The sequence below is a fragment of the Phaenicophaeus curvirostris genome, chromosome 22 (genome assembly GCF_032191515.1).
Source record: "Phaenicophaeus curvirostris isolate KB17595 chromosome 22, BPBGC_Pcur_1.0, whole genome shotgun sequence".
NCBI lineage: Eukaryota > Metazoa > Chordata > Aves > Cuculiformes > Cuculidae > Phaenicophaeus > Phaenicophaeus curvirostris.
This window is the reverse complement of record NC_091413.1, coordinates 5,362,947-5,386,441: the sequence shown is the minus strand read 5'-3', so window position 1 is coordinate 5,386,441 and position 23,495 is coordinate 5,362,947. Positions and strand designations below refer to the sequence as shown.

At 44.3% G+C, this 23,495-nt stretch overlaps 2 protein-coding genes across 3 annotated transcripts; both read right to left on the bottom strand.

Annotated features, from left to right (window-relative positions):
• Positions 1 to 836: 836 nt before the first annotated feature.
• MIIP (migration and invasion inhibitory protein) lies at positions 837 to 8,391 on the bottom strand. Of its 2 annotated transcripts, none has more exons than XM_069874830.1 (10): positions 8,335 to 8,391; positions 6,443 to 6,574; positions 6,153 to 6,364; positions 5,317 to 5,641; positions 4,751 to 4,862; positions 4,482 to 4,546; positions 3,937 to 4,057; positions 3,455 to 3,551; positions 2,519 to 2,626; positions 837 to 1,240 (listed from the first exon to the last, which is right to left on the bottom strand). In XM_069874830.1, exons 3-10 carry the CDS (start codon positions 6,321 to 6,323, stop codon positions 1,199 to 1,201), a joined length of 1,041 nt encoding a protein of 346 aa, XP_069730931.1. In that variant the 5' UTR covers positions 6,324 to 6,364; positions 6,443 to 6,574; positions 8,335 to 8,391; the 3' UTR covers positions 837 to 1,198. The 2 variants fall into 2 exon arrangements, with proteins under 2 accessions (XP_069730931.1, XP_069730930.1); XM_069874829.1 differs by having other exon boundaries at positions 6,153 to 6,340.
• A 1,132-nt stretch (positions 8,392 to 9,523) lies between these two features.
• On the bottom strand, positions 9,524 to 23,242 carry MFN2 (mitofusin 2). Its single transcript, XM_069874828.1, has 19 exons — positions 23,133 to 23,242; positions 21,516 to 21,655; positions 20,748 to 20,926; positions 19,914 to 20,049; positions 19,413 to 19,575; positions 18,774 to 18,898; positions 18,366 to 18,474; positions 18,167 to 18,274; positions 17,623 to 17,776; positions 17,315 to 17,382; positions 17,027 to 17,148; positions 16,579 to 16,705; positions 16,272 to 16,376; positions 15,523 to 15,625; positions 14,610 to 14,830; positions 14,312 to 14,461; positions 13,610 to 13,806; positions 13,103 to 13,237; positions 9,524 to 12,497 (listed from the first exon to the last, which is right to left on the bottom strand). Exons 3-19 carry the CDS (start codon positions 20,920 to 20,922, stop codon positions 12,428 to 12,430), a joined length of 2,268 nt encoding a protein of 755 aa, XP_069730929.1. The 5' UTR covers positions 20,923 to 20,926; positions 21,516 to 21,655; positions 23,133 to 23,242; the 3' UTR covers positions 9,524 to 12,427.
• Positions 23,243 to 23,495: the final 253 nt, after the last annotated feature.

Below are 23,495 nucleotides of genomic sequence, written 5' to 3'. Positions count from 1 at the left end.
CCTGTTGTTATTCCTTGCATTTAAACTAACTAGGATTTGTAATGTCGACATCTCAAACACAACCAGCAGCCACACTGCTTAGCTCACAGCTCTACAGACCTCAGCAGAGCAACTGTAAGAAAAGAGATGGCTACAGGCATTGACCTCAACTGCAGGCCACGCCAAATTAGTGTAAGCATCTTTTTGGTAACTCTGCTTTGAAATAAGATTAGGATCTGAAACTTGACTACACGTGAATCACCTTCTTACTAGAAGACGAGGCCTCCGTGCACATTCATGGTCAGCTGTCCTAACTGAAAAACTATGGGTTTACTCACTTCCAGACCTCCTGTCTCTCTTCCACAGAAATAGTGCAGCTAGAAACAAAGGATTCTAGATTAGATTCTGGATCATGTATCAACAATAATAACCAAGCTCCAATTGTAAAATCTTTCGATGCTTTCATTTATGAATGAAAAGAGAAGACCAAGTTGGCCAGCAGAGAAATCTGTTTCTCTATACTATCAACTACAAACTGACCTGACAGTCCTCAGAGTAGAAGTTTAAAAATGCAGAACCTGCTTGAGCTTTGTGGGAAAAACTGAGCATGCTGTGTAGATTCCCCATGCAAAAAGGGTCACGATATAAGCTTATTCTGCACGTAAATGGAGACGTAATTATAAAACAAACATAGAACCATCAGGTCATTCTCCAAGTTATGGGGCAAATCAGATTTCCTGCTCTGAAAGAGTAACAATCAAAAAGCATAAGAAACAATTCCCTATACCAGTTCAGACAAGAGAGTGAGCTAAGGTGCCAATATTTTAACACGGAGATTGAAATCAGTCCTCTTAATGTGAAAGTGAAACATTTTTTATTGGCAAAAAGGACCATTGGGATGACTCAGATAATTAAAAAAAAAAATATTTTGAGACCAAGCATTTGTGAGAAGCTCCACCTGAAAGGGGATGTGAGAACACAAGAAGGAGAGTACGAAGGGAGGGTTAAAGGGGAAAAGAACCTTTTCTGAAGATTTGCTACCATGGACAGGATCCAGCATTGTAAGGCTAAGCCTTGCACTGGAGAGAGAAGGAGGGAGATGAAGGAAAAAAAAACCCAAAAGGTTCCTTAAACAGGCATCCTTTTCAGTCTCTTTCAGCTTGCAAATAAGGGCGGCATCAAAGAGGCCAGAACCAACATTCGAAGAGACAATCTGACATTAACTTGGGCAAGCAGGTGCAGTGTCACTGAATTCCTTCACCTGTGGAGGAAGAGAGCCATAATTACACTTCCAGTACTTTCACAAGTGTAAAAGATGGAAAGTATTTCTAGCTGTCATGAGACATTTTGAGTTCTGCATTGGATCCATCCTGCACTCACCAGACAGATCTCGTATAAGATACTCAATCTTACCGTGCTTCATGTTCTCTGTTGATAAAGTGGAACAGGCTTGCTGTCATTTATTTCAGGATAAATTAAGAGGTTTATGACACTAGTTTTATTGGTTTTATACAAGGAAAGCAAGATCGCTCTGTAAAGTTCAAGCAGATCACACTATATATTTTGGTTTGGTACAATTTAAAAACATCAAAATGTTTTTTGGTTTATCTCCAAAAAGCTTGTAAGTGCAAAGGCAAGTATAACTTGCAGAGATTATAAGACATTATCTGGCTTTTTGATGAATAAAATCTCATTTTACTTTAACTTGTCTTTTCACACTCAGAATTCCCCTGATGTAACGCATCTTGGAGCTACAGACATTATACTGAAAGTAAACTGGATTTTTTTTGATTTAACTAAACTATTGAGTTACTCAAGTTTATGACACTACCAAGTTATCTGTCATGTTTCAAACATCTGGAAATGAACATATTTGTATGCATGCCATTGAACCAGGCCTCAAAGAGGCCAACCCCTCACCCTGGCGTTCAGAGTTAGCGTTAAAATTCTGATTTACTTAGTTAATGTGGTAGATGAACTCCGTTGCCCCAGCTGTCCTACTGGTAACGGTACTAGTTAGTCATCCTGGACACATCACTTTATCCAGTCCTAGGTAGGAAAACTCAAGCATCTGCTTAGAAGTAGATGCAAAAGGCAAACCAGAAAGTGAAAACACGTATCTGTTTGTACTTTCAGCTGTATTAGTTGCTCATAACTACGAAAAGTAAGAAAGATCTCTTCAAAGATTTATTTCTTCTCCAGAGTGATTTCCACACCCCGTGCCCATCCGTTCCCCAGGGCAATTTAAGTCAGTAGTTCACAGAATTGAGGCAGTTGGAATTAAATCTTGGAGCTGCTCTGTTGGATCCATGTTTTCGCCTCTTATCCAGCTCCATTTGCTTTTTTTGTGTCTGCGCACACTCGTTTATACAAAGCAACAAAAGGAAATTGTGTCACTGTGAAGATAAGGAGATAATCTTCCAGGCGTTCTCATTTGCTGATCCACCATTGATTATCATACGCTTCAGAGAGATGGGATCGCAATTCCCATCTGTGCATCCCACAGCACCTCCAGGGACTCCTAACAGGTTATTCTTACCAGGCAAGCATGGTGAGAAGGCTTCTCTTTCAATGAAGCTCGCAGATCCAAGCTGCTGAGCTTGGGGTTGCTGGAAGGGATGATATTTTTCCAGCCAGCCAGGCAATGCTGTGAAAAGAGATGACAATGCTGCAATGGAGTCCTTTGCCCTTTTCGATCTATTATTGCCTATTTTGATCTATTATTGGTTTAGCAGGTAATTAATTAACTTTTGAGGAGTTTTATAAGAGCAACAGGGAAAAGGAGAAAGTTCTAATGAAGCAGAACTCCATAGCTGTCTGCTATTCTGCTTTTCACTGGCCAATTATTTCTAAACCAATCTCCTGTTTTGTGAGCTCAAGCACCCGACCTCTCTGAACCTGTCTCAAAGTGACTCACCCAGTTCCCTAAACCGCAAAACCAAGCGTCTTCCTGTGTCTTCCCTGGAAATCTCTAGGCTAGGGCTAGGTCTGTTTAGTAATACTGCCTGCAGCACTGCCTTGTGGCTGGAACACAGGACCAACTTTCCAATCTACCCTTGTGACTACGGATTTTGCCTGGCCCCTCTAGATGTGAATACTTCATGAAAGTCTGTCTTTTTCCACACACTCTAATGTGTGTGGAAAGAAACACAGGCAGTCATAGGTATGGCTCATCATGTTGAAAGATCAACATCTGAAAAAAGCCAGGTGAGTCACGCCGCAGAAATACACAGCTCCATATGGCATTTTCTCAAGCGTAAAGCACTTGGGCACATACTTTATGCCAGTTATACAACAGCATGAACTCAGAAGCACACACCAACGGCTTTTCTTGCCATCGCAGTGACACAAAACAGAAATTTTGGTGGGAAACCTGCCAGGGGGGCGAGTCTCAGATTCTCTTTCTTCCTAGTGCTGTAACAATGCCCAGCCTGGGCTGTGTCATCAGTATCAGAGCAAGGAGACAGCAACTTACCGAGGGCAATGCTAGATTGTCTGCCAGTTCAAAGCTCTTCCTGCGATGGGCTTTGTATTTGTAGGCAGGCAGAAGGGTAGACCTGGGAATGCTGACCCTGTAAACACACAAGAGAAGTAATGGCCTACACCTTCCACAAGCAAGAGGAAACCTGCATGCCTTCCTCACTTAGAATCCAAGGGTTTAAAATCCCAAAGAGAACCAAGCAAGACAGTTTTGGATTAGGGCATTAAACATTTAACATGTACATTCAGATTCTGGACCAAATTCAGAGAAAACATGCATTTCTCACTGACTTGAAAACTATTTCTGCCTATGGAAAAATATCAGTAGGGAGTTTTTAAGCAAGAGCAATCTCGCCCTTGAGAGCAGCAACCTTCTACAGAGCCATTTTGATGATGTTTCCTCCCTTACATGATCAGCTTTTCTCCCCTATTGTTTGCTGGAGTTCTAGAAGTTTCAAAGCAGTAATTTTTATCTACCTGACATGGGCTGGCTCTTCTGGGGGCTGGTGAGCACGTGGGATCTTACACACAGGGCAGGCAGATTCTGAGTCCACAGGGACAGTGAAGAGGCGCTGGTTTAATCGATAACAGTAAACACCTGCCACAGAACAAGGAAACATCAGAAGCTTTCTCAACCCAGTCAACAAAGCTGTGCTCTACCACAGTGCCACACATGCTTTCTATAGAAAGAACTGCTTTTCCTGAAGTCTCTTTTACATTTCCTGTCCCCAGATAAGTTCCTAAAAAGCAAAACCAAAACTTTAACCTCCTCAACTTAAAAAGAGAACATTTTAACCAATTACAAGAAACCCTGGCAAAATAAGATAATGCTGATTGAGAGAGGATCCCTAGAAGACTCCAGTAGCTTTGGAGTCGGAAGTTTAATCTGGTTTTGAAGCTGCAGCTAAAAACAGCACATTCTTCTTTATCTCACACGATTGTAGGGCTCTCTCAGAACAACAGGCAAAGACTGCACAGTTTTTTGTTCACAGAAATTGGCTTAGGAAGAAGTCTGATCTTACACTTATGGGAACTGGTTATCAAATCTGGTTCTTGTTCCGGAACTATATGATCCAGAGCCTTGGGCCTAAATAAACACACAAACAAATCAGTTAGTGACAGGGAGTAAGCCCTCTGATCAGTTCCACCTCTTCCAAGCACACATTTCTGACTAGAAGATGAATAAAGGCCTACAAAGCCACCCTCAACATTTCCCACCGCAATCAGATATACTTCTCATTACTCTAAAGGGAGACACTGCTGCTTCAGCCCCTTCCCCATACACACTTACTCCAGGTGCTGCTCATGAACACAAGCTTCTTTGTTGGCCTGTCGGAACTCATGCAGCTCAGCAAAGTATTGATCCGACCTTTCTGCTACTGAAGTCTCTGTCTCCAGGAGCCCTGAGAACACCAAGGAAAGAGAACAGTTCAGGGATTTACTACATTTAGGAAAGCACCAACGCAAGCCTCAAGCAAAACAGTCAGACCAAAGGCCTGAAGCACCAAAATGAGGAAAGCATAGTGTTGTGTCAGACCAGAGGTTTACTGCATGGGTCCCTCACTGCACTCATTCATTCTGGTTTCTTGGTACCCCCTTTAGCCCCCTCCAGCTTTGTCATTTACTGCCTGGGTTCCTGGATCACCTCCACTTCACCGTTCCAGGGAAGGACAGGTCACCTCTGGTCTGGATGGGGAGTGGCTTCTAACGAAACTGCATCTGCCCTGCTGAGACCTGCTACATGGGTGCTAGGTCTGCGGATCTATCATAGCTCAATTTAAAGGGGTCGCAGACTGTGTTTTAACTATCTATACTACCACATCACGCTGAAAGCTTTGCTTCAGGTTCAGCATTCACCTGCAATCCAGTCATAGCCCAGGAAAGGACGTGCGGACCAGCTGCTCACAGGCACGTTATATTCTTCAGGGTCAGACTGTAAAGGCACATGGCCAGCGTCCGTGATTGCAGACACTGACATAACATTCTTGTCTTTGTCAGGAAAGCTGGAATCCAAACCTACTGCTTCCTGCATCTTCACTTGTCGTTCCTGAAACCCTCTGTTATTGCTGCTGCGTTTAAGAGATGAACAGAGGGCTGCTCTGGCTGCATAAGCTCCAGGTTCCACGGACACCAACACTGCAGGGTCAGCTGTAGAGTTTCCAGCATCGACCTGATCTGCCTTCTGTAAGGACAGAGACCCTCATATCACAGATTACCCAGGGATTCAGATTACAATTATCTTTCATTAAGACATTAGTAAGAGAAAATCAGCCTCTCATTCCAGGCTCCTCACCCCTTTAAAATCCTGTGGGGCAAAAAGTAAAACCTTTATATTATTCATGAGAAATTGTTAAGTGTTTGGAGAAGATTAGAAAGGGGGTTCACTTCCAGCTAAATGCAGCTTTTCCCATTTCCAGGAATCATTAAACATTCACCCTTTGTGCTTAGAAGAAACAAAACAGTTACGCTCCACAATGTTAATTCCTATCTTAGATTAAGAAATCTCGTTTTTCTGGGGCAGGAATTGATCTCAATGAGAATGTATTTGAGACCACAGGATCAACAATAAACCAAAGTCTAGCTACTTTCCTTCAGACTCCATCTTCCACCCAGTTCCTCCGTGTCCCTATGTCTCCTTCCCCACACCACTCCACAGGCAGACCTGCTGCCTACCATACAGACACAACACATACCTCTCCCGTGGGCAAGGGGACAGATCTTTCAGTAGCTGTTCTATCAGGAAGAGATGCTGGAAAGAGCGGCTTGCTGGAAAGTCTTTTTCTCATCTCCTCTTGCATCATTCTGAGCCTGTGTAGAAGGTCCTGGTTGACCTCACGCAGCCTCTTCAGGTGCTCTAACTCCATCCTTTGAAAACATTCTCCTGTAAAGCCAGAGGAAGGGTAGACTACATGAATCGAAGCATTAAGTGAAGAAGAAAACTCAGAAAACAACTTTCAGAGGACATGTCATAAAAAACACTTACAGCTGTTGGAATGTTGGGAATGTGGATCATTGCTCAGCCAGTCTCAAAACTCTTCACAATGTCAACTAACACCATTGCGTACTTCTCTCCCCTGAGATGTTCCGTATTTTTCACCCAGAAACTGGTAGCTGACTGTATAAAGACAAGACATACTTACAGAGGAAATAGTAAACATTGTGTAAGTCACATCAAAAAGCCAAGTAAGAGACATCTGACTGAGAGGCTGCTACTTAGGATAACCTTAATTCCACCTTAATTATATTGTGATTATGACAGAATGCTCCTAAATTCAAAATATGAACAATAAGTACAAATGTATTTACTACATCTGAAAGAAACATTGAGTCAAAACTGCCCTCCATGTTCCTCCAGGCAGAAAGACCCCAAAAGACTCAATCATGACTGAGGACTAGGACTCAGACAATTCCAGTACCATATATTAACCACTAAGGTTTACAACCCTTTCACTAGAAGAGGGCAAAAAATGGAGTAAATAAATAATATGTAGTTTGACTGGAAGGTTGTCACCCTGTACACCACCTTTACAACATCACAAACTCCTCTAAATTTGTAAAGGGTTGGTTGCTTTTTTAATATAAAACAAAACCCAATCCCCCCCCATTGCTTTTGGTCAGAGTGATGAGTTATGTTCTCAAGTAAAATTCTGTGCTTCTCTAAGACCTTTTGCTCCAAAGGAACCCTGAACCCTTCTCCAAAGCTCAGCTGGTTTGTTTGCCTGCTATCCTGGCAACTGGAGATGAGGAAACAAACACAAATTCTGTACAACAGCACTGGGAGGAATGAAGAGCGCTGCTGACAATCAAACTAAACCACATCTTTTAACCTAAAGAAGCTGAGGGGAGACCTCATCACCATTTACAGCTCCCTGAAAGGAAGTTGTGGTGAGGTGGGCGCTGGTCTTTTCTCCCAAATAACAAACAATAGGATGAGAGGAAATGGCCTCGAGTTGCACCAGGGGGGAGCTGGATTAGATATTAGGAAAAATCCCTTCCCTGAAAGGATTCTCAGGCACTGCAACAGCTGCCCAGAGAAGTGGTGGACTCACCATCCCTGGAAGGGTTTAACAGACAGATGCACGAGGTGTGGACAGGTACAGTTGGACTCGATTTCAAAGGTCTTTTCCAACCAAACAATTCTACGACTCTTTTCATTACAAGAAATAAGTCACAGGGGCACTACTGGACACCACACAGATGTCAGTCTTGAGGCAATAATTTTGAGATCATAGAATCATAAAATAGTTTGGGTTGGAAAAGACCTTAAAGATCATCCAGTTCCAACCCCCCTGCCATGGGCAGGGACACCTCCCACTAGATCATCTGAACAAGATGTAAGTTCTCAGAGCATTCACAAGACAAAGCTAACGGTATCATCTCACCATTGCTCATCAGAAAGCAAATACTCTGAAACCACATTAGTCAAGGGACTTTCTGGAAGGGTTTTACCAGATGAGAGCCACTCTGAGCGTAATGGACAAGAAGCTGATATCCTTCACGCGCAGCCCCAGGGCTTTTCCTTCCTGAGAAGGCGCTCAGCCTCCCATGTTTATGAATCATAGGATAGTTTGGGTTGGAAGGGACCTTAAAGTCCACCTCAAAGCCCACCCAGTTCCACCCCTGCCATGGGCAGGGACACCTCCCACTGGATCAGGGGCTCCAAGCCCCATCCAACCTGGCCTTGAACCCCTCCAGGGATGGGGCAGCCACAACCTCCCTGGGCAACCTGGGCCAGGGCCTCCACCGTGAAGAAATTCTTCCTCATACCTAGTCTAAATCCTCCCCTCTCCAGTTCACACCCATTGCCCCCAGTCCTATCACCACAAGCCTTTGTGAACAGCCCCCTCCCAGCTTTCCCGTAGCCCCTTCAGGTACTGGAAGGTCGCTCTAAGGTCTCCTCGGATCCTCCCCACTCGCACCGTGAAGAAATCCCTCCTCACGATTAGAAACCCCGCCCCGAGCGGCCCAGCGCCGCCCAGCAGGAACAGGAAGGGGAGGCTCCCTGGGAAGGGGACTCGGTCTCAGAGCAGTGAGAGCTGCTTTTCCCTCCCCGCCTTCCTAACACCCCTCCCACGGCTCCTCCCCCGCGCCGTTGAGCCCGGGGGCTGCGGAGAGAGAAGCGTGAAGGGGGCGAAAAAGAGCTCACGGCTCATCTAGCCCAACCGCCAGCCCGGCCCCCTAAAGCCTGTCCCGGTGTGTCACATCGACGCTTCTGTTGAGCCCCCTCGGGGGGTTGAGGCTCCGCCGCCGCCCCGGGCAGCCTCGGCCAGGCCTTCACCACTCTCTCAGTAAAGAATTTTTTTCCTAATACCATAAAATCACCAGGTTGGAAAAGACCTCTTGGATCATCGAGTCCAACTATTCTTATCTGCCACTAAACCACATCTCTGAGCACCTCATGTACCCATCCAAACCCCTGCAGAGGTAACGACTCCACCACCTCCCTGGGCAGCAGTACCAGTGCCTGATGACCCCTTTCTGGGAAAAATTTTTTCCTGATATACAATCTAAATCTCCCCTGGTGGAGCTTGAGGCCATTCCCTCTCGTCCTGTCCACTGTCCCTTGGGAGAAGAGCCCAGCTCCCTCCTCTCCACAACCTCCTTTCAGTTAGTTATAGAGAGCAATGAGGTCTCCCCTCAGCCTCCTCTTCTCCAGGCTAAACACCCCCAGTTCCCTCAGCTCCTCCCTGGGCTCCGACCCTTCTCCAGACGGGCTCCAGCCCCTCAATGTCCTTCTTGTACCAACAGGCCCAAAATTGAACCAGCTGGGCCACTGCTGGCTCGCGTTCAGCCACTGTCAACCACCGCCTCAACCCATCCCAGTTTCAGCCCACAAGCACCGTGTGTGCTGATGACCTCAGGAAATCACCGATTCGATACCCACATTTTACCATGACTTAAGAAGGCATCTTTAAGCCTCTATCAGATAATTCAGTATCATCAGTTTTCATGATAAGAACAATAAAAGGTCATCACTGTCGAACACGTTATTTACTGCAACACCTCAGCTCAAACAGACTGTACTTACACTCGATGAGTTTCTAGCATGAAAGAGCAGGAGGAACATTTTTCCAATTCACTTTTATTTTGGTTTCCATCGTTTACAGCATTGATACAGGAATAATTCATGCAAATTTATCACCTTAAATACAGCAGAGAGAAAACTCACTGTAAGAGTATTTTGAAGAGCTCCATCAACAAAACACAATAAGAAAATAAGTAGCAGCAATAAGATAAAGTGCATTTAGCTGTCCTTCTTTAATAAGAGTTTGGGGAAGACTGGTTTTGGAATTACCTGCTCCAAGGACTAGTTTAAAATTCCTTACAAAAAGCAGAAGGGAACAGGCTCCTTGTCAATAGTATTCACTCCTCCACCACTCTGGATTAAAGAGGTACAGCTGTGTTGCGTTCAGGAGGAATCCAGCTCATAGGTGTTTCAGTTAAAAGCTTGATTCTCAATCACTTGGGCTTCTACAGACAAGAGTTACACGCGTACTTAATTCTTCCCTCCCATGTTAGCAGTTTTGCTTCTTAAAAAAATGCAGGCGGTTCTTTCCCCGGTTCTATGGGTTCAGTTTTAGCACTGCAGTGAGAATGCCCCCATCACCAAAATCTGAACACACAGGCGACACACCAGATTCTAAGAACCCGCCAATCTCTTTTCCCTTTACAGACCAGACACTGGTTTAAAGCTTAGCTCATTTATCAGACTTCCCCTAAAGGCTTGCTGAAGAGATGCTAACAGCGCATGTCTTCAAAAGCAAGGTCAGCATTTCAGGTGGCCTAGAGCTGCTGAGCAGTAGTGCACCATCCTCTCCCTCTACTGGAACTGACAATTTGTGGGTTTATTAGGGATGTGCTCAATGTTTTAACTCAACAGCACAGCACATACCCCATGATAAAGGCATACGCCATAGCTTGTGAGACTAGAAATCTGAATCTATTCACATAATATCTGCAGCGGAATACAGTGCATGATTCCACTTACACATCACCGCAGACTTAGAGAACACATTTCCAGGGAAAAGGACTCATATTTCCTTCTTACTCATGCTCAGGATCTGATCCTAACCACACTCATGTCCTGGTGGTTTCCTGAGGAAACCAACCAAGGCCGATGAAGTCCAGTGATGAAAAAGGCTTTTCAGTTTGGGTTGGATTCAAAGCTGTCTAGTGTAAGTGAAAGGTTGGTTCGCTCCCAGCATTCCAGGGACATAACAAGAGTCTCACTGCCAACTCCTACATGATCAAGACACTTCAAGTGCTACGGCAAATAGCCTACAATACTTACTAAGATAATTATTTTACTCCTTCCAACATCTTGCAGCTGCTTCTTTCTGAAACTTTCACGACACACAAAACAGGGGACTTGTCACAGACACATATATTCAGACCTAAGCATGAACAAGAAATCCCAAGGCCAGCTGATAAAGTTTTCCAGTGAAAAGTCTCATTGTCAGTAAGAAAAAAAACGCTCTGCTGACTAGCTGAACTCAGGTGGGTCCTGCTCAAAGACAGCCCATATTCTCTTAAGTTTAATGCTGACCAGATTTGGGTTGTCACAAACCTCAGAACTATGGGACACGATTCTGGATTCCTCAGACATTTTGAGGGGAACAGAAAGGTTATACCAACGGCAAGTAGAAAGGAAACTTTGCAACATAGGAACCTATTCCTGGTACTACTGAAATTGGTGGAAATTTCTCCTCTATCAACTCCAGCAGGAAGAGACTCAAGTCCTTACCACTCCCAAATCTTATACTCCAAATTCAAAATGCTTCAGGGCAAAACTCAATGATTAATTTCATCCATTTACAATAAATAATGTCTTAAAAAATTCAGTTGCCTTAACCCATTCTTGCAGTGGCCTGAAATACAAGGGAAAGGTCTCCCCCTGCACCAGAGAGGCTGCAGTGCCAGCGCGTTCTCATATTTTTAACCCAAGAGAAACAACATCAAATCATATTACTGCATGGACTGTAATATTCCATGGAAGCTCTACATGAAGCAAAATCTCTTACAACTTGTGATCCACATGCTGTTCTTGTGGCCAAACAGTGGTAATGAAATTCCAAAGACCTGCTTCCAGAAACACAGCTGTGGATTTCCAAAACAACCCCACATTCATCAACATATCCCATAAGGCAGTTCATTACATTCTGTCAACTGGATTTTCTATTCTTCTTCCTCAACAATTTGTCAAATTATCAGCGCTATCTCTCACAGGAGCTAGTTATGTCTTTGCAAACTATTTCTCCATGACGTGAAACGGGCCAGACTGCACTATTAAAGAGCTCTTAAGTGGAAGAAACTAACTCCAAAGACAATAGGCTTACCAATGAGAAACTTTAGTCGCTCTTGCTCTGGAAGAGAACTGGGTTTTGTCCATAGGTTTAAACATACTGACAGTAATAAACCTCTCTCTTTCACACAGTGATTCTCCATCATGTTTTACAATAGCAGAATATTAACCTAGGAGATAGACCTGCATGGGTTAAAACTGCCTTGTGAAACCATCATCACGTCTGTGTGCAGGGCTTCCGTATTTAGACAAAGGCTGCTTGTCACGCACACATAACCTTGGGGCTTGGGCGTCAAAAGTTCTGCTTTCACGTAGGAAAATTAATGACTCTGTGAAGACGTGTCAGAAGAACTTTTAACCTGATAAATATTTGTTTGTTTGTTTTAAATTTGTCATTCTACTTGATTTTACTTTACAAAGCCCCTTGTAAATGTATGAAGCACACATTCCTTCTGAAGTAGCCTGATCACACAAGAAGGAAAAAGAAGAGTTATAAACAGCTAGTGTTTAGAGGTGGGACACAAAACAGGGAAGCAGAATCCTACTGGAAACGTAGCAATACGCTTTTGCTCATTCCCTTTAGGGAATTCCATCACCCACCATGTTCTCTGCAGTAATTAAGAGAGCACTGAAGGGAAACAGTGTTGTTTTTCTCTTCTTCCTGCACTATCTGCTTTGCTGCAGGTACTGATGTGTGAACATGTTGAGCTCACTGTCAAGCCAACCCGCTTTATTCCTGCAAGAACAGAAAGTCTCCATTAGCAAGGAAAACAAGCCAATCTGAAAGAACGATGACTAAAACAAGTAACAGCAAGGCCTGGAGAGGAGTACCAGGTGTCTATTCCAAAATGCTCCTGCCATTTCTTGCCCTTCCTCAGGTCAGGAATGCTTGCCTGCTAACAGTCGTTAGGCTCTGATGTTCAAACTAAGATCCTGTTTGCATCGATCTTATTGTGTAGATAAGGAATACTTGAAAAATTCTTCCTGACAGCCTTGGCAAGGTCAAGAAAACATTGTGCATAATTTTGTAATAGCCTGAAGGAGTTAGTGGGAGTGGAAGACTGTATGCTTTGATAAATGGGAAGAAACTGTAATTCCAAAGAAAGCGAAATAAAGAAGGAAAACAGTGTTTCGTGAGACAGACAATTTAAATGACTGTCAACAGCATGTGGGATAGTGAAAGGGAGCACGACTTGGTAGGAAAGATGCTGATGTCTGCACATCAAATGCTGTGACAGAAGATGGACTGCGAAGATAAACCCTAATCTGAACATCTTGGGGCAATCACATGGAAAACAATTGTTTGCAAATGTCTGTGTAAACGAGATAATAAAATCCCACCTCAGCAGTTTTGCTTTGCTCTGCAGTGAATCCAGAACTTCAATTTTTTTATTCATGGCAGAAATTTCCTGTTCGAGATTCTCCCGTGTGACATCCACTTGCTGACACAGGTGAGCAAATGTTCCAGCAAGCTCTCTATGAAACAAGAATAGTTAGATATGATGAGAAGTAAGACCAAGCAGTAAATTCAAGGAATAAATCCTTCTGATGTATAGCGATGATAACACCGACTCAGATGTTCATCTTTCCACTTATGCACAGGAATAGATAAGAGCATCAGCACAATTTGATTTGAGGGACATAAGTATGTTAAAACCAATGCTTAACAGCACCCAGATACTACAATGGTGATTAAAAAATGCATAGTATTCTTTTAAAATATATGTATCGTCACACATTTTTTAATCTGGAATTCAATATGCAGACTTATTTTAACAAGGAATATCATTAAATAACCCCCAAATAATAGAATTTAGGTAAGTTTTTAGACAAATATAGTAAACTCACTGTTGCACTTGGTGGCTGCAATTAGAACCTGTATAGCTGACAATGAGCTGCAATTTCTCACTTGCGTACTCTACAAACTGCCGTTTGAAAGCTCGCTCTTTCGCTTTTGTCGTCCAAGTGAGGCGCTCGTATACGTAGAGGAGCCCATAAAGGCCAAAAGAGAGTGCAATCAGTCTCCAACCCACAGCCTTCCAGACCTGAAAAATGCACAAGGAAAAGCACAATTGTCACCTCAGAATGTTGCCAGCTCCCAAGAGCGCTGCACAGAGTATCACACTTACATACTAGGCACGTGTAATCCTGACTTGCAAGTAGTTTCATTAGTCAGATGGCTCATTACTGACGTCCAGTCTAGCCTACTCTACTGGGGTTCTGTATGGGTTAACCTTTGCAGCACATTTACTCCTGCAAGTGCACACAAACTTCATCTGGGTCACAGAATCCCTGTTTCTGAAGTAAAAGATGTTTTCAAGCAACCATCTCCCCTTTGAGACATCCCCCACCCCTAGACATGGCAACACTAGCAGAGTATATAGGTATGGAATTTAGATTCCTCCTGCTACAGGAATAAGTTACCACACAACTCAAGTTAGATCTCTCATGCCTTCTCGGGCTGGGGAGATCTGAGATTCAAAACATTCATTATTTTCACAAGACAGAGAAGCAGGAAGTGCTGATTTTTCTCTCAGCTTGCCTACGCACCACACCGCCAACCACGATGATTCCCATGGAAGTTCGGGAAGTTAATGAGGCCAGTCCAGTCACCATTGACACCATGAGCTCTTCCTGGGTCATAGAGCCCTGAGGCAAAGGAGGCAGACTGGGATTTGCTGGTGTTAAAGGGCGTTGAACCTAATTAGAAAAGCAACATCAAAACAAAACAAAAAGAAAGTACAGAATAAGAGAAGGCAAGCCGCTGCCCCTCCCACCAAAAAGATTTCAGCAGCCACTGAAATGATGAATATCACATCTACCCCAATGACTCAGTAAGGTATCTTACCTGGTCATTATAGCCCATCAAGGCCCGGCGACCATTCTTTGGTCCCAAAAACCTGTTGACCAGCATCGTCCATCCAAGAGAGAAATGGAATTCTATGTCCTCTTGGAAGTCAGCACAAAGCTTGTCACAGTTCAGATCATAGCTGAGCGTGAAGCACTGTCGGGGAATTAACATGTCTATCTGGCCCCGCAAAGAGAGTGGGAGGAGGGGTTTTAAACCATCTGCACAAACACAAAATAAAAATATTCAAAAAATGGCTGCAGTATTCACAATAATTAACTGGCCTTGCATTTCACAATCAGGGTCATTACGTGTTGTTCCCTCCTTCACGGCTATTTTTTCTTAGTATCTTAGATTTCCTTAAGCCAAGCATGTTGCAAAGTGAGAGATAAAGGATGAATTACTATTCAATTCTTAGTTCTTCAGATCAACTCAGAAGGAAATCTTTCCACATATGCTCCTAAATCCTTACAGGTAGCTGCTGAAGTTTACAGTTTAGCAATAGCCTGGAAAACAGAATCTGAAGGCCAGTTCTAAAAGGATTTAGGTGCCATGCTCCTACTAAAGCTTATACCCAGACAGGCACCTAGTAAAAGTCATTCACATTTCATTAGCATCTTGGTCTGAGCATCTCTCAAGTTTCTGAAATCACAGTTCCTCTCTGTCATGAGGACAAAGTCGACCGAAAATATTCAGTAGCAAATCACTGCACAAGCTCAGACACAGAGTGGAAAAAGCAGGTGTAACTCACCCTCTACACAACAGCATCAAATCAAGATGGAAAGTTAAGATGACGTCAGTTGCACATCAGCCATCAGATTAAAGAGACATCCAAAATATCTACCTAGTGACTAAAGTCCTAGTGGTTTCAGTTAAAGGAAACATAAAGGGAAACGTTGCCTGCTGAACTGACCTATCATTTCTTGCTGCATTGTCTGCAGGGAAGCTGTGATTGCATTGGAGCAACGATCTGACATGTTACGGCCCAGGCCTTCCTCGATGTGTTTATGCAGCTCCTGACAAACAAAGAAAGCATTATCAAGCTTAATATAAACACAGCAAAGATGCAGGCTGCAGGTGTTAGAACTCGCCAGTTAAAAAAACCCTCCCAGAACTGTAGCACACATTCTGTTTGCCCACTGTTCTAACATTAATTTCCATTTCCCTCCACCCTCATTATTCAGTGAAGGAGAGAAAAAAGCAAATAAAACAATTCTCACATGTACTCTCTAGTCTAGGAGAAGTTCCATTTCATCTATACAATGTTATACATCATATATGTATCGATTTATTGCTGAAATTACTAAACAAATGAATCTATTTCTTCCCTTTTTATTTTTTTTTAAAGATGTTCACTTTTTACAGAAGCTATCCAAATGCAAGAGGCATTCTAACAAAAGATTTCTCACAACATAAGAAGTTTAGCTCTAAATATCCTAGTCAGAAAAATCATAGAATGGTTTGGGTTGGAAGGGACCTCAAAGCCCATCCAGTTCCACCCCCTGCCATGGGCAGGGACACCTCCCACTGGACTGGGTTGCTCAAGGCCCCATCCAGCCTGGCCTTGAACATCTCCAGAGCTGGCATAACTCCTGACCTGAAACCAGAAAAAAGGCCTCTTTAAAGTGCTTGAGCAACCTGTGAGAAGCAAACATTACTTACACTCTTGTAGACTTTAAGAACAACTTGAGATGGATGGAAGTCTGCTTGGTATTCATCTACCAACACTGAGAGCCGTCTGATTTCTTCTGCCATTGCATTTGAAACCTAGAGAAAGAGCACAGAAAAGTTTCTTTACATTCTGTCCTAGGGAGAGATGGGAACTCACCACTGCTGACATGCAGTGAACACATTTCCTTCTCTCTCCATCCACATCTCCCACATTTCTAGTAATTCAAACCTTTGTCAGCACTTTGCACTTTTCCCATGATGCTGGTAGCTGCTTCAGAGAATCTATTTTTCTCCTTACCTGCCTCTCCACTTCCTCTGTGATCTGTTTTATTTTCCGCTTGTAGTCATGAGTAAGGAGCTCCAGCTGTTTGTCAATAAAACCTAAACGTTCCTGTCGTTCCTCTCGCATTTCCAGACAGTAAACCCTGGTGGAAAAGCAGTGCCCATCAAAGAGCCAGACAAATGCATTCTTGACCTATAAATATGATTTGAATTCCAGAAACAAGACAGATTCTCCTCCCCAAGACCAAAAGGTGTCAGCATCTGCAATACATTACATACACACTGCACACAACAGAAAAAGAGGTTCTTTCCCCAATACTTTCACAATTCACTAGAAGCAGGACTACTGGTACGTCTCCTTCCCACTCCCAAACATGTTGTATTCTGCTTTGTATTTTAAATGCTTATATTCCCATAAATGTTGAGCTTCATTTATGCAAGAACCAAGCATCAGCTCTCCTCACCGCTGTTCCTGGGCAGCAATATGCACAGAATCCATGATGAGACGAACATCCTCTGCAATCTGCTTCGCTCTCACCGTGTGCTGCTCAAATTTTGTTTTTACTGCTGACTGTGAGATACACTCCTGCACACAAAAGGCAGCCAAGATTAGCAGCAGGCAGAAGCACACTAACACAACTTCTCCTTCCTGTGTACTCTGTTCCCAAACTATGACCCCACTCCATGTTTATAAATTCTAATTCCCAGCCTTTCAGGAATAAAATTTAAACAGAAGCACACACAATGCTCACCTCAAATCTTCTCTCGAAGTTCTGAAACTCAAACATTCTAACTTGGAATCCATCTGCCAATGCTCCACCTGAGAGAAGGGAAGTACAAAACAGCCACTTAAGTTTGTAGAAAGCAATCAGACGCTGGACATCACAAAATGCTCCTGATTTACCTTAAACCCAATGCCAAAGTGCTGCTAAGTCACACCTTGGTTTTGACTGTTCTATTAATATTCTGACCCTCCCCAGTTTTATCCACTTTTTGGAACAAGACATTCTCTATTTTCTTCCCTCTAAGAAAACGTAAAGTTCCTGTTAGCTTTCCTCACCTCCTTCTGGCATCCCTTGAGCCTTCTGAATCCTGGCATTGAGCACTTCTTTTGCTGACACAAAGAAAATGCGATCCCCTGCCTGGGTTCGATCCACCACACCCAGCTCATCTACCAGGAAGCTGGTACAGCGCTCCATGTGCTGTCGACGCACCTGCGGGATAAGCAGGATAAACCTCCCATGCAGTTAAATCCACTTTACACCCCATCTCTTAAAGGTCAGACCAGGCACCCAGATGCCCTCTACTGGTCTAAGCTACTAATACAAAACACTGTGCTGTTCTGTGAAATCTTCCAGAGGTTATCTAAGTGATCTAAATTCAAGAAGCCCCTGTGAAACAGCTAATTTCCAGCTCAGAAACTGCAAGAGCCATGTCCCAATCACTGTTCTATACTCCCTCTAATCTCCATACTATATAGCAATAACAATCCAAACCATAAAACAATCACATCCCATACTTTCTGATTCTACCCTCAACAACCAGAGTCAAAATGGACTCGATGACACACATGCAAAGATAAGGAATTTAAACACAGCACAAACCTCTTCCATGTATTCTGGTTCAGAGGCAGATGCATCCCAGCGGTTATTTAAAATAAATATATTGGGTCGAGACAGACGTTCATTCACCTTGTGAAAGAACTGTTTCTCCTACACAGAACAGAACAAAACCCCTTCAGATTAGTATGTCAATATTTTTGTAACTTTTACCCAAATTCACTGAACAAGTGGTTGAACGTACGGTTTGCATCAATGTTGATTCAGAATTTGCCACCAGGACAAATACATCAGCATCTAGGCAGAATTTGTCAATCCAACTGTCCAGTTCTGTGGTTACATCAATTCCGGGGCTAGCAATGGGATGAGAAGAGACATTACTATGCTGTGAAAACGGCAAAAAAATAGTTTTTAAATGCATCTCAGCTTTTCAGGGCAATAATTTTCCATGTTGCCTTGAGGTGAGGCAGAGTACAGACTACGAGGAAGTACTGATTAAGAGAAACTCTGACTCCTAAATAGAGCAAAGGACTTCAGCTACAGTCATAGATCAAAACGGGGTCAATTTCCTTGCTGCTCGTTAAATTTGTATCTGAAGACATTCCTGTCATTAATCTGTGATAAGCAGGAAAGGAAAGAAAGATATTCTCACCTGTCCATCAGCACCAGGTCATCTTTTAAAAGAGGACATTTGGAATTGGGCCACATTACACTAACAAGGCTGCCAGCATTCAGAAGTTCATCTTGATGAAGGGCATGAGCCAGCTGGTTTACTGTCTATTAAAAAGACAGATAATTTATAATATTTCCTGTATGCTAAGAACCATTGACACAATTATCTCCCCTTCAAGTCTGCTCACAGATAAAATCCAGAGTTAAGATAAAACCCAGCTCCGAATCACGTTTTTTCCCCCTACATGGTCTTCTACTAAAAAGGCAACCACCTAGTAAGAGTTTATGAGACATTCTCCTGTCAAGATAGGCTGCTGAGGAATTACCAGTAAGTCTGTGCCTTCAGTCAGTCATACAGAGCTCAGAACTCCCTGAGTCATCCTTTCAGTTCCCTGCTATCACTAACAAATACAACACACAGTCTTTTTCATAAAATGCATAAGTTCTAACTTGCTCCCTTCTTCCCTCCCTACCTCAATCAAAAACTGGTTCTTCATATCTACTCTTTTAATTATTAAAATCCTTTAACCGTGAAATTTATTCATAGTGCTTTAATTTTCTTGTGCCTTCCCTTTTCTGGCACTTCTCAACTTTTATCAGATGTTTAAGGAAACTGTACCTTAACACTTTTCTTTTCCTCTGAGCCCTCAGTAAGCAGGAAAGCTTCATGTCCATCTGTCCCTTCTACACGCAGGAAACAATTAGTGGTGTGTCCAATTCCTGAAGGAAGGACTTTGTCCCACAGCATGGCATTTATCACAGTGCTTTTTCCATTGCTTGTTCTGCAGTCAGAATAAAGAACGGTATAGCTAGGCTTCTAAGCTTCAGGTATACACAGAAAGCAAGCTCTCTAAACCCAAACAATATCAGAAACATTAACATTTTAGGTGCCATTGACAACTTACAAAAAGACTTTTCTGTTTTCTTATTTTAAGAATTCTTCCAAAGTGAAGAATTACATGTTACGATATTTATTTCCAATTTACAAGAGGATTAGTGCCAGGGACACAGCCACCACAAGCAAAAGCTGGAGCACTAGTGTTTCTGTAAGTATTTTCACCAACTACAATTCTAAGGACACCAGTTTTTTTTACGGACAAGAAACAAGCACGTAACTCACCTTCCAAAAAAAGCAACTTTCATGTGTCGCCTGGCCAACACTTCACTAATGCCACTGACTTTTGACAGGTAGCCTTTGACTTCCAGTACCTGCTCTTCCGTGGTGACAGGATCAAGCTCTATGTTCCTGTGTGTTTCTAAAATCAAAATACATCATGACTCTAAATTCCACAAGTCATCTGCCTCCAAAGTGTGTAAAACACCTCTTCATGATGTAACACACACAACTAAATGTTTAACTGTGTCCTAAAGACCATGAAGGTGATCTTGACATGTGCAATTACGCCCTGAGGCAAATTTGTATCAGCATTTATCAGCTGGTCTCTTTTGGGTATCTAATAGCCTTTCTCATCTTTAGGATGGTCTTAAACAGAACGCAGCCAACACCTGAAAGGCTCCAACACCCTTAAAAAATAAAATTGTTTGCATCTTAAGCATAAAAAGGCAATTAATGGCATATACTACGTGTCACTAGCAATAACAGGTCTAGGCAACAATAATGGAATAACTATAGGCAAAAAAACTAAAAGGCTTTGTATAGTTTATTAAAACATTCCCAAATGACATAAAAAACAAGCATATCTCGCTAACTAGCTGTTTCATAACATGCATGAACTTATCAGCTTTAAAATATGAACCCTGAACTCCACCCAAATTCAGGAAAATAATTCTGTTCTTATGATAAATGTTGATATATCAACAGATAAAACTTACAAATAAATAACCAGAGGTCTAGCAGTGCCATTTAACTGAATGAGAGTTTTCTGGTGTGTTTTCAAGGAATTGTATGTGGGTGAGCAGTGCTACACGCTTGCAGTTCAAGAATCCAGCTTACCTTCCAGGAATGAGGCGCTCTCATTGATGTACGCAGCCAACTGCTCGAAGATACCATTGATTTTCTTCTTTGCAGTGACAAAATGTTTAAGCGGAGAAGCATTTACCTCAGCCATATGTCTTTTATCCTTCTTCACTGCAACTATTGAGTTGGAACGCGTAAACAGCAGGGACATTGCGCTACGGGGAAAAATCCAGTCAATAAAAGCAGTTCACCAGATGCCAACAGCATCAACAAGTAAGCATCCTATCAAGAGCTACATCTACACACAGTTTAAAATCAACCTTCTTTCTTTCACCTAGAAATTGTTCCACTTTCTATAATTGCAAATTACCATCACAGAATCACACAATGTCCTGAGCTGCAAGGGATTCATGAGGACCATCAAATCCAGCCGTGTCCCAGGTGAAAAATCCAGTACTTGCCCTTGTTCAACTCCATGTGGTTGGCTATTGCCCAGCTCCAATCTGTCTAGATCGCTCTGCAAGGCCTCTCTGCTCTCCAGAGCATCAGCAGCTCCCCCCAGTTTTGTGTCATCCACAAACTTACTTAGTAAACCTTCAAGCCCTGCAACCAGGTCATTTATGAAGATGTTAAAAGAGCACCAGCCCTAGGATGGATCCCTGCGGAACGCCACCAGCCTGATGTTACCCCATTTCCTGTGACCCTTCAAGCCCAATCCCATAAATTACTCCTATACCAGAAATTAGAAATTCCCTTTTCCTTCTCCCTTCCAACAGCAGCTTCTCCTCCCCCTTGTCTTCTTACTTTCTGGATGAGTTAAGTTCTCACAAGCCGCGCATGGTCTGAGTCCCTCCTAAACATGAACGGCCACAGATCCTTGTGTTCTCCAGACACCGTCGTGCAGCGTTTCCAGAGCCCAGCTTCCCTCAGCTCCTGTCCCGTTCCTGCGACACAGGGAGTGGGTGGTGAGGGAGAGGGGCTGCTGTGCTGCCCGCAGATGCTCCGGGGTAGCTCCCACCACCTACGTGCTCTCCTCACACCTCAGGGCAGCAAAAGGATGGGAAGCAGCCCGTCCCACCCCAACAGGTCAACAGGATCCCACCCTGTGCCTGGGGATGGATAGACACACAGACACCCCCCTGACAGACATACAGACCACCACCCCTGACACACAGACACACACACAGCTAGACGCACAGACATCACCCCACATACAGAGAGACAGACACAAACAGACCATCCACCCCCCAAACACCCCCTTACGCGCACAGAGACAGACATACAGACATAAAGAGACACACAGACGTCCCCCAACCAACCAGCCACACACAGACATACAGATGTTACCTTAGGCCCACATCACCACAGACAGACGTACAGACCACCACCCCAAGCACAGCCAGCCACACGCACAGACACACAGACATCACCACCCAGACAGACATACAGACCATCCAACCCCAAGCACAGCCAGCCACATGCACAGACACACAGACATCATCACCCAGACAGACATACAGACCATCCAATCCCAAGCACAGCCAGCCACATGCACAGACACACAGACACCACCACCCAGACAGACATACAGACCATCCAATCCCAAGCATAGCCAGCCACATGCACAGACACACAGACACCACCACCCAGACAGACATACAGACCATCCAATCCCAAGCACAGCCAGCCACATGCACAGACACACAGACACCATCACCCAGACAGACATACAGACCATCCAATCCCAAGCACAGCCAGCCACATGCACAGACACACAGACACCACCACCCAGACAGACATACAGACCATCCAATCCCAAGCACAGCCAGCCACATGCACAGACACACAGACATCACCACCCAGACAGACATACAGACCATCCAACCCCAAGGACAGCCAGACACACAGACATCACCACCCAAACAGACAGACTATCCAACCCCAAGCACAGCCAGCCACACAGACATCACCGCAGACAGACATACAGACCACCCTCCCCGACACACAGACACACACATGCACAAACCACCCCCCCAAACACCTCCCCCCCATTCACTCACTCACCCTTTCCCACGCCCCCCCCTCATTCACTCACTCACCCTCTTTCCCACGCCCCCCCCATTCACTCACTCACCCTCTTTCCCACGCCCTCCCCCATTCACTCACTCACCCTCTTTCCCACGCCCCCCCCATTCACTCACTCACCCTTTCCCACGCCCCCCCCTCATTCACTCACTCACCCTCTTTCCCACGCCCTCCCCCATTCACTCACCCTCTTTCCCACTCCCCCCCCATTCACTCACTCACTCACTCACTCACTCTCTTTCCCACGCCCCCCTCCATTCACTCACTCACCCTCTTTCCCACGCCCCCCCTACCCCCTCTCATTCACTCCCTCCCTCCCTCTCTCCCCGCTCTCACCTTCAGCGCGGCCCCGGCGCGGCCGCCATGTCTACCCTGCGCAGCGTCACTGCGGGCGCGGCGCCTCCGTCATCGCGCAGCGCGGGGCGGGCGCTCCCGGGGCTCGGGGCGGGCTCTCCCGGGGCTCAAGGCACCGCCCCCACCGCGGGGCCCATGCTCAAAGGCCCGTGGAGCACTACCACCCGCAGCCCGGGGCCGGGGTGGAGTCGCCATCCCTCGAGGTGTTTAGAAGACGGGTAGACGAGGTGCTCAGGGACATGGTTTAGTGGCAGATAGGAATGGTTGGACTCGATGATCCAAGAAGGTCTTTTCCAATCTAGTGTTTCCATGATTCTACGCCTGGCACCAGCAGAGACACCGCAA